We start from the raw sequence: 12,931 nt of genomic DNA, 5'->3' as shown, positions 1-12,931 counted from the left end.
AATCACATATAAATGAAAGTGATCGAAACTGTTATGTTTTACACTAGTGTGTTGTATATATATCATAAATATATGATGATGTTTTAATACATACAAAATATGTATATGTCCGTAACAATTTTGTTCTAGTCCATACTACCCCTATTAAATAATGATTCCCCCCCCCCCGTTTACTGTACAGTGGTTCAATCCAATGCCCTACTCGGTCTGTCCCAGACTCGGTGATCAGGAGAAGGTGAGTTTAGTGAAAAATATTGATATATTCTCTCGTATTTCTCATAAAACCATATATGTTCTAACAATGCGGTGTCACTTATATATGTTGCATAAAATGTGCGTTTCCTACACACCATAGCGTATATTGTGGTGGTGAATACGATTCACATTTGACCGCTGTGTTGGATCTTAACCTAGCTAATGAAATTGATAATATTAATAATATAATTTTGTGTATATCGTCAAATTAGATGTCCTTAATAAAGTAAACGGTGCGAAAAGGTAAAGCAAAACTAAAGCAATGTATTGGGATTTTCTTCCTGGCCGGACGTTATTTATGTATGGATGCGTCGCATAAGTTTCAGGCCTGACGTTTTGATCCCAGTTATACTATTGTTACTATTTGTACCTTGTGCAGTGCCATTACTGTTGAATTAGACGCATCTCTCATTGTAGACAGTGACTAAACCACTGATGCTCCTATTATCTCTTTGCATCTTTGTCTCCCTCTCTATTATACTTTCTCAATTATTAATCTCAAAGATGAGCATTGTAAAAATATGCCAAGTTTTCCAATCCACACATAGCATTACCACCCTCACATAAAGGTGGTAAGACCTAAACACATTTTACTGTAGGCAGATTTGGTGTGGCAGTATCTGAACCATAGCATCAGCATCCATTAACAAGGCTACCTATCTACATTATTCTTAGACATATTACCACATCCCTGCTTTCAAGGTATGATTAAACTCTTCTAATCCTGGATTTTGGATGCTGTGAAACGCTGCTGAAGGAACGTCGCGCAGCCGAAACATGAATCTGTACGTACTTATGTCCTCTCTCCTAGGCACCATGGTGAATTTCGCAAAAATCCTACGCGAGCACTGGGTCAACATCCTTGTCCCTCTTGGCTTTGTGATTGGGGTTTATATGGACCGAAGAAATGATGCCAAACTCACAGCTTTCAGAAATAAGAGCTTGTTGTACAAAAGGTTGGTGTTTTGTTTTTTTTGTCTGGAAATTATAATCATATTCAATCGTTTAAGGATCCTGACAAGTTAGGACAGACATCTAATAATATATTTATATAGACAGGTTTATATGAACCATTTAAGGACCCGTCAGTAATGGAAATCTGGAACAATGATTCACTTGCCTGTTGAAGACCACCATGAACCCCACGACCCTCCAGCTGTCAAGGCTGCTAGTTTAGAGTAGCAATATAGTAAATTACTGGAGTCACTATGTAATTTAAAACGCAAGTCTGAGTCCTCACTGATTCACCCTCAAACATAATACTAAACCACAAGAAATCCCCAATTACTTTCTAACATGCCCATACTTTATTCTACTTCCTGATTTCATCTTTACTTTTCTGTTTTTGTCTTGCGTTCTCTATTTTAGGACATACAAATCTTGACTAATAGATTAGGGAAGACTATACTGCATTCATTAGAATGGTTTACCAGTGTCCAATATCTCTGACTGATTTGTTTTTGATCCAAAAATATTAATTTTGCAGCCACATTAGACTTGAGTGTTGAACTTTTTGATTGGTACATAAGCTAGATCAGTTATTTAATTGATAGAAAATGCTGTGTTGTATTTCTACAGTAATTGAATTAATTGCATTGAGCCCAAAGTAGGGAAAAACTATTGTGCCAGGAACATGTTGTATCTTAATTTGCTCTTTTCTTGTAATTGCAGGGAACTGAAACCAGGAGAGGAAGTAACCTGGAAGTAAATGTCTTCTATCAAGAAAAACAAATAAATCCATAACAAATATTTAAGTCATTTTTACAGGAATATCTATCCAGTTGTGATACTGTACAGGGTTCGGTCTACATGTTTATCTGGTGACTTTGTGTGAGGTCTGTATTGGAATGACCAACATCAGGAAAAATAAATGTACTTTATCCAAATTAAAGTTATTTTCCTTTCACAGCATAATGCAGAGTTGTAGTCAAAAATATTCATATCCTCTCATGAAATCATTGTATACAGTGATTAATTAAACTGTACTTATTTGACAGTGATATCAGGAGATGAAGAACACTGATTCATATACAAATATAATTAATATATTCTTGTGTAATATGAAATAGATTGAATGCCATATCCCCAGCTACCTGCTCAATGAAGCAAGTATGTATTCCTGCAGACCCAGAGACACTGGGATCATTTTTATGCAGTCACCTGCACAAGATACTTGTCTGGCAGCATTAAAAATGTTTGACAGTTACTCCCCCACTAGTCATTACACCGGCAACAAGTGACAGAGCTTGTCAAGCCGTGTGAAAACATTGCTCGTTGCAATAATAACGCGTATAATTTAAGGAGCTGTGTCTCTAATACAATCCATGTTCGTCACGTTGCAAAAAGCAATTGTTTTATAAAGAGAAGAGTTGGAATATGAAATGAGGCAGGTTTTCCATTACAGAGACAGCAGAGCGCACCCGGAACTCATTACATCCCACAATGCATCGCGTCTCAGACGGAAGAATTGGGGGATAAGCCCCGGTTTTCAGGACAGGACCGCATCACAGCCTCGCGTTTTGATTGGCCCGCATTAGTCGGCGGTGTATGACGTTTGGAGCCTGTCTGCGAGGTTTCACGCCCAGTTCGGCTTTGTGTTTTGTCATTGTGCATGAAAAAATGGTAATGGGCTAATACCTACATTTTGGGCATTTGTTTCCTACATAGCGCAGGTTTAATTTGAAATCTTTCCAAATTGTCTTTTTTTTTTAATTCCAAAGTGACAGAAACTCAGTTGTTTTCACTCCGGTTGCTGAATGACTCACGTCCTCCAGTCTGATTCAGCTCCGCCTCTACTGACGTAATCAGCGCTCAGCTCAGGTCTGCGTCTGCGCAGAACGACCCACAAGCTCGCAGCGAGTGACTGAATCATTTGTTTACAGCCAGTGTAATTAAAATTAAATACACGTGTTTTTGTGTTTGTTCGTTTTTCTCGTTCCGAACAGACACTTGAGCTACGCTAGAGGGAAGCTGGATTTTCCTGGTGTAAGCTGTGTGTGTTTCTTACTTATGCCATTTAAACATCTTTATTTAAACACTATAATCATGTATCATAGATTGCATACATCGGTGGATTGTAAGCTAGGCAACATAAGTGGTGTTAAGGTCTTATACAAAGCAATACAACTGCTCACTTTAACATTTTCACAAAGTTAGAGCAGATTCTGGGCCAATTAAAACAGCTGGAGCATCTCATTAAGCTCTTTTAAAAATACAGACCAATAATCTAATAGATGCATAACTAAAACAAACAGAATAACCCATAATTACATTCATGAACAGCTTCATACGACAGTAGTGTACCTACATTGTTTGATTAACCCTTTAGCAGAGGTTCTCTCGCTCACGATCTCTATGTAATTATAACTATCCCTCTCTCTCTGTGTATATTTACATTTATTAAAGTTTATATATCTCTAGTGTTTATTTATTTATTAATTATAACTAACAGACACCATCCGCCTGCGTCTCCGTCTCTCACTATTGAAGCCTGCGACCCCTGAGAGCAACATCCTCCAACGTCATAGACCTCCGTCCGATTCGGACCAATCACAACGCGAGGCTGTCGTGCGGTTCTACCCCCAAAACCGGGCCGCTGTCCCGCCTCAGTATAGACCGAGGATCTGTGGCACTACAGCCTAGTCCCTTTTTGGGTCCCACATATATACATACAGGAACGAAATAAAAGATGGCGTTCACATTCGCGGCCTTTTGTTACATGCTAGCTCTGCTCCTAACTGCAGCGCTTATATTCTTCGCCATTTGGCACGTAAGTATTACCCCGGTGTCGTTGGCGAGGCAGGGACACGTTGTACGCGGCTGGGTTGAGTTTGGGTTGGCATGGGGCCGGGGAGGCGATGCCACAGGGTCGGTCCGTCTCCACCCGGAATGAATGGCACACACTCGGGTCCTGTGCACAATATGTCCACTGTGCTCTTTCCTGTGCATACCGCTGTATCTATAGTATCTCTATTTTGTTGTGTGTGATATTTTTAGTTTGATATCATGCCGCTGCCCTGGCGGAGGAATGGCCGGGTCTCGGCACTTCAGAGGGGCGCTTGTGTGACGGTGCCGCCGGTCCCAGGGTAGAGTAGTCCGCTGCTGTTTACTCGAAGTTACTTCATAAAGTGGATCATCACTGGATTTGTTTCATGGTCTCTCCTGGAAACATATACATCCCATTGTAAATATTCAAAGGTCTGCCTTACTCAGCCTGATACTATTCGTGTAAGATCACAGCTGATGTCACTCAAAAGCTTAGAGTGACATAAAAGCGCAGCTGGGGGTATTGGATTTGAAATGCAATTGAATTAAGCGGATATGGCTTTCCAGTTTGCAGAATAGCAGGTTTCATGTGGCTGTTTTGTCTCGTTTGCCTGCGATGGATGGGAAACATCTGTTTTGTGAGAAACGTGGAAACATCTCTTATGGTATCCAAAAACCGAATCGATCGATGACGTCACAGATAGAGACGCTCATTGACTTTTCTGTTACAATGGACATCCTGACTGGGTTGGCAAAGACAAAAGGCTTCAGCTGTTTAGACTGGCATTGTGTGAAGTGCTTGTAACGCATGTAATATATTTAAGAACACTATACAGTTTAGTAATAATAATAAAATCCAACACAAATGCTTTTGGTCTCTACTTGGTTTGGTATGATTACTACATATTGTTGCAACTCCTTATCTAGGATCTAGGATTTAGGATGGTCAATTCTCCTTGAATGAAAACTAAAGCCCTAGGTGGGTCCGTGTCTGCTGTCGCTTCAAGCAGCTGGGACTGATGCATAAGCAAAACAAAATCTCTGCATGCAAATCCTTTTACAGTGGAAATGGGTTGCATTTATTTGATTTGCGTGGTAAATTGCAAGAGGCCTCGAGTATTGTTTGTATTTATCTAGAAGACGCAACCTAGGGACGTAACAGGACATCCAACGTGTTTACAGTGTTTCTGCTTTCAGTGTTTGCTCCTGTGGAGAAGGTGCATTCATTTGCTTTTCAAATATCTTGTGTGCACCTTCACATCTACACATTCTAGTAAAATTGAAAGGAGCACACTGGTATATGATATAACACCCTAAAGATCTAAGGTGGGTGTATGTAATGCCGTCTTTGTCTTGCTTACTCATGTTTCTAATCTTCATTTTCCCTGTAAGCAAACTCCCCACTCAATACTTAATTAATTCATTGGAGTGGGAAGTTTGCACAGTTTGACCTCTGTTTTAACAGGGCAGTACAACTGAGAGAGCAGTCAGCGCAATGTGCTCATCTCGTGCATCTTGTAGATAGAAAACAGGAACTTCCTGTTTGTTCGTGCATGAACAGAGACTCCTAACATCTGCCACTCTATACAAGTGTTTATCTACTGGTACTGACTGCTGCCCCCAAAAAGCAGTTTGTGGTTGTCATTTTGTATTCTACAATGTATTAAATATCCCTAATCGTAGCATCAGTTACCATGAGGGGTTTCAAAACGGCTGCATGTTGAAGGAAACCTTTTCCTCAAAAGAGTCCGATAATGTGGCTCCAACAAGCAGATGTCAGCCTGAGTCAGCCTAGATTTCACAATAAACACTACAGAGGATTACCAGGACAATTACATGCATAATTGGGTGTTAAGAACTCCTTCTGTGTGAATACACTTTCATTCCATACCCATTTGTAAGATGATAATGTTTAAATATATTTTTTGCATTTTGATCTTCATTTTCAGATAATAGCGTTCGATGAACTGAAGACTGACTACAAGAATCCTATAGACCAGTGTAACACGTTGAATCCTGTAAGTGTTTTTTATTGTTCTTCCTCCATCAACTTAGAATGGGTTTTTCATTTTTTTTCTTTTTTTAAGCATGAAATCTGATGTTTTCCTACTTATTTATCCAAATCAAATTTTCCAACTTTTTCTGGTAATCTTAATTTCTGCATTAATACGCTTGTTATTCTGACTGTTATTAATCTACTTGTGATCTTGTCAGCTGTCGGGCACTAACAGTTTTTTTTTTTTTTTCCAATTTGCTTTTTGCATTTTGTTTTACGGCACAAAGACAGTTGAAAAGGTCAAAAAGATTAAAAGAGTCAAAATTGCATTGAAGGTTTGTACCGATCTTTAGTTTAAATGACCGTTCAGTTTAATTTATTTTCAGTCTGTCATTTGCACGGCGGAGTGTTTGCAACTGTTTTTTCAATTAACAAATCAAAAACAGGCTAGATATTTGAGCACCTTTATTTCAGGATAATTTGTCATCTGACTGTATTAGAAATAATTTGATAGTGAATAGTGACACAAAGAAAAACAAAATTCTTACAATTAAGACAAATGTTTTTTCTTTTCTCTGTATATATACTGCATATCATTTTGCATATATATGTGAATACAAGTTATATATTTCATAATTTAATGTTTAATCAGCTTTACAGTCATTATTGCTGGAAAAGAAGGTCACAATACAGGGCACTATTTAAGTGAGAGGATTAAAAAGCCCCACTGGACTAATGGCAGTAGGACGATATGGTTAAAAGCTGTGCCTGTGTGATTTTAGGTTTTGTTTTCTTTCCCTTTTCATTCATTTTAGAGATACTAGACAGTGCAGGTGTTAATTGAAAAGACTTGGAAATGCTCCAGACTTGCATGATCAAAATAAGCTCCTTTTGTTTGCATACAGTACTGTAAGAATGCACATGCCAAAGACATCTGTAGGAGTAGCATGTCCAGCTAGGGAATATAGGCATGACCTTAAGGTATTTTATACACATTGAGAGACGTGCTAGCTCAATAAAATGTGTGGAATACATGGCAGCTCTGCACCAGATATAACATCAGACTTTAGTCTACAGTCCTTAGTTTGATGGTATCAGTGGTACAAGAGGTTGTACATTTGGAGAAGGAGTTATGGAAGGATATCAAGTATAGTATTATAGATTGTTGTATTTCTATATTGATATAAATGTCTTTTCTTCCAAACCATATAAATCTGGAGTTCTGTATATGTTTCAAATATGGTAAACAAACTTACAATAAGTTGTTGGTTAAAGTTGAATTCTAGTAAGCTCAATTGAAAGCCGAGGGTTGCAGAGAACATGTAAATTAAGAGAGAATCCTTATCAATATAATATTTTATTTAAATCTACCTGTAAATCCTGCAGACAGTTTATGTGTGCATGGATTGGATTTGATCGGTTATTTTAATCTACTAACAGAATAGTAATTCTTACTGCTTATTTAAAAAGCATTTTCACAAGCCTACACCACAGCTTGTATTCAATAGGAAAGGCATTCGATCATGTCGGGACTGAGGCAGTGGACGGTGGCAGGGGCACTATGGGTAAAAAGTCACTAAGCAAGCACAAGTTGGTACACCCTTGTATATGTTAATGTGAAATGATTTAATTCAGGCACATAATAATATTATGTACATCCATATCCACATTTGGAAGCAGTAATATCCATATAAATTTAAACTTGAATTGAAAGTAGGTGTAAAACTCTTCATTGATACTTTATTTACTAATAATGTAGATTACAGACCTAGTAAACCATAATTACAGTATAAATCATAAAATACACATCAAAGGAAAATGGGATTTGTGAGAACCTATTAACCTGGATTTAGAATAGTCCAAAGTAGGATTACAGTACTGTACTAGTATTGCATGTAAACTGTGTGGCCCTGTATTAGTTAATCTGGGATTTGGTTGTTAATCCTACGGTTTAGACATGGTTTATTCCTGCGCTGACTCTACACAATCCTAAGATTTTCAAAAGACCGGTACCCACAGTGCTAGGGATGGAGATAAGTGGCCATTGACTTTTGTTTAGTCCTTTCATATTTTGCCATTTAATAATGTGAAATGTAAAGAGGTATTAAAACACAACTGTTATGTCATTTTTCTGAGAGAGTAAACTCATCAGGACAGGCATTATAACGACTTAACGAAATAAAACGAAATGCTGTCATCAAGTCATCTTGTTACTAGGAAACAAAGCTGTATTGGTTCGGTGGCTGATTTTGTGGCGCACCCACGAGAGCACACGGCCCGTCTCATCTGGGAACTGCACATGGCTGTGAACATACGGCTGTACAGCAGTTTTTATCTATATCACCTAGGGGCTTGTTTAAAGTAAACAGATGGCTGCAGAATTGTCACACTTCACTGCATGGCACTCTTAAAGGGGAAGCTAGTGAAATGGGAACACAAACAAAAGGATAGGGGTTTATTTTTGATAAGGAATACCTGATGGTACCTGATGGGCCCCTGTTGCATCGGTGGTTCAGTTTAGGCTTCTTGAGTTTAGGAAAGAGAGGCCATTATCTATATCTATGATTCCTGACACTCTATAAAGCCAGTACGATGTTTTTAGTGAGTGTATGATGTAGTGTAATTGTTTTTTTAAAGGAAAGTCAGTGGATAGGTGTGCAAGCTTGAGTTAGGGGTTTTCTTCATAATCAACAGTAAAATGACTGACAAACTCGAACGCACCGAGTCAGATTCAGCAGCATTTTGCATTCCTGTTCATCCTGTGTTCCTGTGAACTCTGTGTGACTCTTCCTTGCTGTATCTTAGTGTTGTGTTGTATGACTGGTCCCAGCAGTGTAGCGCAGGGCTGCTGACATCACCCTTGCATTTTCCAGTCGAGCTGCATCTGAGGCTGTGGGTAGTTCAGTGTTCAGTGCATGGCTTCCCATGTGGCAGTACCATTCGCCACCTTCTACCTGATCCCAGACTTTACACTGGCACTCGATCTGTTCGGGAGGATCAACACAGCACGGTGGTATTGTCAGCCTGCAATGCATATCCTCCCAGGTTCCCTCACTGGCTCAGTCCACCAGCTCGCCTGAGATTTCCTTTTAAACGCGGTGGTGGTCAAAAGCATTATGAGGGCCTTTCCATGATGTGCAATTTTAACTTATTATAACTAAAGATTAATATAGAGAGTAGCTGCACAATAACGTCTTTTAACTGAATTGAAATGCAAGCGTCCACTATTTGGCCGGTATTGGATTAAGAGACGCTGTGGAACAATCGCCACCTGTCTCCACAAGTGGTGGATTGATAGTGTTAGTGTAATGTGCTGTGATCATTTCAGCAGTCTGCCTTTATTGTGATTGTGGGGCTGATCAAAGTATGAATGTGGCATAAATGGGTCACATGGCAAGGATATGCCTTCGTTTAAGATACCCATAACCCTTTGAATGGAATTAAGTGCAATTATAAATATTTGGCAAATGGACCATTTGAACACTGGATTATTTTCCCTTCTTAAAACCAGACATCTATAAATACATACAAATTATACCCCCGATTAGCCTAAGCATTATACCTTCCTGCACTTATACTGTGCCCCCCCGGTCCCTGTGTGTGTTCTGCATTATTATGCACATGAACACATAGGATGCATTAAAATGTGGTCATTGTGGACGAATGTGGCAACACAGTCCGTCCGTGACCTGACCCAGACATAGACTGCAGGAGAAGGAAGTGGGATCCATCACATCAACCTAAAACTCAGATTTTTTTTTTATTGCAGGTTATGTTTTTTGTAATCACACTTGTATACCAGATTGTTTCAACACCTGTGTCATACATACTAAAGATAAAATATCATCCACAGTAAAACAAAACCCCTCACCTCTCCCTTTACCCTGTTTTCATAAACCTGGTTCTAGCTTGCCACGCGTGTGATGGGTCTATTATTGCCGAGAGGTGTGATATGCAGTGCTGGGCATATGGGAGGACTGGGAAATGTGCTAATGGGTTGACTTGCTTGTTTCAGCTGGTACTCCCAGAGTACCTCATCCACGCGTTCTTCTGCATCATGTTCCTCTGTGCGGCAGAGTGGTTGACGCTGGGACTCAATATGCCCCTGTTGGCATACCATGTGTGGAGGTAGGTGGGGGTGTCATAGTGTCTGTTTTCGCAAGGTTAGTATTTAGCAGAACGTAAGCATATGGCAGAGATTTCGTCATTTCTTAGAAGGCAGTGAAGTGGCTGTACAGAAATACTTTTTCATATACTGTATAATAATTACCGCCTAGTCCTTAAACCTGACCCTCTTCTCTCCTGACTAGGTACATGAGCAGACCTGTCATGAGCGGCCCTGGCCTCTATGACCCAACTACAATCATGAACGCGGACATCCTAGCATACTGTCAAAAAGAAGGCTGGTGCAAACTCGCCTTTTACCTTCTATCCTTTTTCTATTATCTCTACGGGTACGTTTTTGTGTGTTGACATTTTTGATATGTGCTCATTTCCAGCTTGGATGTTTGTGTTGACCCACCTTAGACATGAAAACCTTGTGTGTCATCAACACTGGTGCCAAAAGTACATTATTTTGAAAAGGATAATGGCTCTTAGCAACTTAATTCTAGTAGGATTTGCTTTTATAGTATATGATGGGTGGCACTGATGACCCGTTTAATGTCTACAGAGAAGTTTGATGCATCATGCTTCGGGGAATTTTACTTTATTGGAAACATGTTATAAATGTAACTTGCAGTGCAATATTTCTCACCTTTACAATCAGATGTGTCCCTCTAGACAACAGCGAGTGTGCATTTCACGTGGGAGCAAGAGAAACCACTTGCCTTGATCTTTCAGCAGCTCCTCCTTTTTCATTCCAGGATGATCTACGTGCTGGTGAGCTCCTAAGCTGCGCTGTCTGGGGACGGGGAAACTGCATGCCGGAGAAACAAACTACAACAAATAAACTGGGAGATTTACCGAAAGCAGAGACCTTTGGAAGATTTTTTTTTTTTTTTCAGTGAAGTTTAAAAAAAAAAAAAAACAAGGATTAATACTCAACCCCACTTAATCTTGAGCATCACACTGCAAAGGTCATCCCTTTAAAAATCTTTCTGCCTCAATTTTATCCTTTCTATTAGTAATTACAGCCGAGAAGACAACCAGCTAAACCAGGACTGTTTGCTCTTAGAAGATTGTTGATTTGATGGGAGGGGAAACATCACAGTCAATGATTTTCTCCCTTATTGAAATAAGTTGTTGATTTCTATTGTACTTTGTTTACAAAACAGCATAGGGACTTTTTCTTGCTTAGTTACATTTAAGCAAATAAGTAGCTATAGATCAATACTGCAACAGTTGTCTGTCATAAAACTCCAAGCACACAATTCTTTTTTTATGTTTTTATGTTTACTAAACTGAACTGACTGTATCTACGAGGTTTGGATAACACGAAAAATGTATGCCAAAAAACTAAAACTTTGTGAATCTGGTGCAATTTCATTTTCTTTTTCATTACATAAAGTGCTTTGCTTTAAAGGGTTTTATTAAGAATTTTTTTTTTGCTCCGAGCGGTTTAGTGAAATTGATTCGGGATGTTAAGGTTCAGCTGAAGATGTTTAGATTTAATTGAAATATAAAACATTTCCAATGGGTAGTCCCTTTAGATTTGTCCCCGTTTTGAAATTGTGATTAGTTCATTATTTAAAATAAATGAATGGAGCTTTTCAACTGATCAGCAAACCATTATTCATTAAAAAAATCATGTTATATTAATTTCATACCCTGCTGCAGAAAACAATCAGTAAAGATTTTTATAGATGACACTGTTATTTGGAAGAGTTCCAAACATGTTATACATTCTACCACAGTGACTTCAGTTTGCACTTGTCTTCAGTGAAATAAGCCTGCTGAAATATCCATAAATAAGTTAATTTACTTTATATATACAAGTCAGCCCCACAAAAATGGACTGTCAAAATTTTGGACTGGGGGTGGTGAGGGGGGATACAGATATGTTGCACTACCAAACTGGCATATTGACTTTTCATCCTAAACAACACACTACGGAATGGTTGCCTGTTGCAATTGTGTGGTTCGATCTGTACTGGTCAATAAAACTAAACAGTTGTACAGGACATCCCATTTCCTGAAAAACACTATCATTCATTCGGGTCTCAAAGCCATCGGGTCCCATTTTGCCCTTCCAATCTCAGGACCTACTAATTTCAATCAATCTGAGCCAATGAATGTACCTTTGCAGAAAGAAACCTTGGGCACCTGTGTACATACAACTAAAATACTGCACTTGCATCTGACATCCAGGGTAGTTTTGTTTTAGTAATAGAAACAATGTGTGTGAAGATACAGTCATTTCAGATTATTATTTTATAGTCCTGTTTTTCTTTCATAAAACTTTGAACATGAATATGTTTGTTTTGGGTCTGTGAACACTCCTCCTATTGCTTGTAAAATTTATATATTTCTCAGGCTTGTTTGGATGCTGGCAGTGCAGAAAGCTGTACCTTCCTAGCACAGATGAAATGAATAACAGCATCTGGTTTTGGCGCTGTCCAGTTCACAGCAGTAGTAATTACATTAGGTCCAGCCTTGAATCAGTAATTTCTTCCTTTGAACTTTATTGCCATATACATTCTGTGAAGCTCTATTGTTGCCTGTAAACTTCCCAATGCATAATTGAATACATAATGTAATACAGATTTTATTAAATGTTAAATTAGATTATGCTGCGTGTGATTTATTTTCCTGCATACACCAAAGTAACAAAATAATGGGTTTCAGTGTAAAACAGTGCAGGTTTCTAACTCCGAAATGTGATCAGTGCTGTCAACACGATTTGAATATACAATCATACATCAGTCAGGGTCAAAGAAAATGGAGGTTTAGGATGTACGACGTTGGAAAATGCTG

General features: G+C 38.8%; 2 protein-coding genes across 2 annotated transcripts; both read left to right on the top strand.

Annotated features, from left to right (window-relative positions):
- The first annotated feature begins 171 nt into the window (after positions 1–171).
- ndufb1 (NADH:ubiquinone oxidoreductase subunit B1) lies at positions 172–2,169 on the top strand. The gene is made up of 3 exons (XM_066694617.1): positions 172–235; positions 1,067–1,211; positions 1,927–2,169. Exons 2-3 carry the CDS (start codon positions 1,072–1,074, stop codon positions 1,961–1,963), a joined length of 177 nt encoding a protein of 58 aa, XP_066550714.1. The 5' UTR covers positions 172–235; positions 1,067–1,071; the 3' UTR covers positions 1,964–2,169.
- Positions 2,170–3,854: 1,685 nt separating this feature from the next.
- cnih1 (cornichon family member 1) lies at positions 3,855–12,742 on the top strand. Its single transcript, XM_066694127.1, has 5 exons — positions 3,855–4,024; positions 5,970–6,038; positions 10,032–10,144; positions 10,327–10,470; positions 10,882–12,742. Exons 1-5 carry the CDS (start codon positions 3,944–3,946, stop codon positions 10,907–10,909), a joined length of 435 nt encoding a protein of 144 aa, XP_066550224.1. The 5' UTR covers positions 3,855–3,943; the 3' UTR covers positions 10,910–12,742.
- The last annotated feature ends 189 nt before the right edge of the window (positions 12,743–12,931 follow it).

Source organism: Amia ocellicauda, chromosome 21, assembly GCF_036373705.1.
Source record: "Amia ocellicauda isolate fAmiCal2 chromosome 21, fAmiCal2.hap1, whole genome shotgun sequence".
Lineage (NCBI taxonomy): Eukaryota > Metazoa > Chordata > Actinopteri > Amiiformes > Amiidae > Amia > Amia ocellicauda.
The sequence above is the reverse complement of the archived record's forward strand: the minus strand, read 5'-3'. Positions and strand labels throughout refer to the sequence as shown.